At 58.7% G+C, this 1,716-nt stretch overlaps 1 protein-coding gene across 1 annotated transcript in view; it reads right to left on the bottom strand.

Annotated features, from left to right (window-relative positions):
* Positions 1 to 198: 198 nt before the first annotated feature.
* LOC104168033 (26S protease regulatory subunit 6B) overlaps positions 199 to 1,716 on the bottom strand; it is a gene marked incomplete at both ends in the record, with an annotated part of 1,804 nt that continues 286 nt past the window's right edge. The window contains 3 exons of the mRNA XM_009708471.1: positions 199 to 292; positions 395 to 504; positions 1,294 to 1,440. Of these exons, the coding sequence (XP_009706773.1) occupies positions 199 to 292; positions 395 to 504; positions 1,294 to 1,440 (351 nt within the window). The remainder of the gene's footprint in view (positions 293 to 394; positions 505 to 1,293; positions 1,441 to 1,716) is intronic.

Below are 1,716 nucleotides of genomic sequence, written 5' to 3'. Positions count from 1 at the left end.
CCAAGAACCCCACCAGCACCCTAGGGTTTCCCCAAAACCCCAAGGACCCCACCAGCACCCCAAGGACCCCCACCATCAACCCAAGGACCCCCAACATCAACCCAAGGACCCCCAACACCCTGAGGTTCTCCTCCATCACCCCAAAAATCTCCCCAACCCACCCATGGGTGCCCCCAACCCTCCAGGGTGTCGCCCCACCTGTGGTGTGGTGGGCCACAGCCTTGGCCAACATGGTCTTGCCGCAACCGGGGGGTCCGTACATGAGGACACCTCGCGGGGGGTCAATGCCGATCTAGGTGGTGACACAACAGCCAAGGGTGATGTCAGAGGTCACCAAGGGTCCCGTGTCACCCACCCCCCCACCATCCCACCCTAGGGTGCTACGTAACCTCACCTGTTTGTAGAGCTCAAAGTGGGTGAGGGGCAGCTCCACCGCCTCCCGCACCTCCTGCTTCTGGATGTCCATGCCTCCGATGTCGGCGTACATCACGTCCGGCTTCTGGTCTGCAACGAGGACGGGTCATCAGCGGGGCAACCACGGGGGTCACCACGGTGGCCAAGCTGGAGGCCTTGGAGAGGGTGTTGGGACAAACAGAGAAGAACCTCAACCAGAGTAGGGCAGGTGGGACCTTGTCTAGTTGATGGTTGGGTGGCTTCATGGATGAAGACCCACCATCCAGCTAGGTCTTAGTCATGGCTTCAGCCTTACGTGGCAACAAGGACAAGAGTTTCTGGTCCAAGTTCCTCCCCAAAACATCTCCAACCAAGGTAGGTCACATGGGACCTCGTCTAGGTGATGGTTGGGTGAAGACCCACCACCAATCCACGCTTCCATCCTCATGTGACAACAATTCCTGGACCTATCTCCCTTCCAGAAGGTCTCCAACCGCAGTAGGTCACTTGGGACCTTGACCAGTTTCAAGGATGGAGACCCACCACCCCTGGTCATGGTTCCAGTCCCTCGGGACAGCAGGTCCCTGGCCCAACGTCTCCCTCAAAACTTCTCCAACCTGCGTGGGGTGCTCAGGACCTTCCCCAAGAGAAGGCTGGAGGTCTCCAAGGACAGAGACCCACCACCATCCATCTGGGTGGACCTGGACCACGTCCAGTTGCTCTCCACCACTTGGGTCCAACTCTTAAGGTTGCTCTAAAGAAAAGGTCCAACCTACATCTCCCCAACTTGGGTAGAACCCAAGAACCTACTGAGAACACCCTTGGGTCCCACCACCGACATCATCAACCGGCGCTTTGCGCCCCAAATCCCACCCCCCCGGGGACACGGCGGTGGCCCACCTGACGTGAGCATCATGATGCTGCTGTCGGCCTCGGGTGGGAGAACGTCCACCAGCGCGTTGCTGTGCTTGTGTAGGGCCACCGAGGCGTTGGGCTTCAGGAGCTCCCGGTCGATGGTGCTCAGGATCCGCACGTAGTAGTTGGAACCTAAAGGAGAAGAAGGACGTGGTGTCCTCCACGTGTCAACCCCACCAGGTTTGTCCCCAAGCCAACCATGTTGGGTGGACTTGACGATCTTTGAGGTCTCTTCCAACCGTAACCATTCTTCTACGATTCTACGTCCTCCCATGGTCATCCCCAACCTTCCACGTCCATCCCTACGTCCCCACCACACCCAACCACCTCATGACCACAACGGTGGTGGGACATCCCAACTCTCCACCTCTCCACCACACCCGATCCCTCAAAGCCAATCCATCCCCA

Source organism: Cariama cristata, unplaced genomic scaffold (assembly GCF_000690535.1).
Source record: "Cariama cristata isolate BGI_N322 unplaced genomic scaffold, ASM69053v1 scaffold24329, whole genome shotgun sequence".
Lineage (NCBI taxonomy): Eukaryota > Metazoa > Chordata > Aves > Cariamiformes > Cariamidae > Cariama > Cariama cristata.
This window is presented reverse-complemented; position numbering and strand designations above follow the sequence as displayed.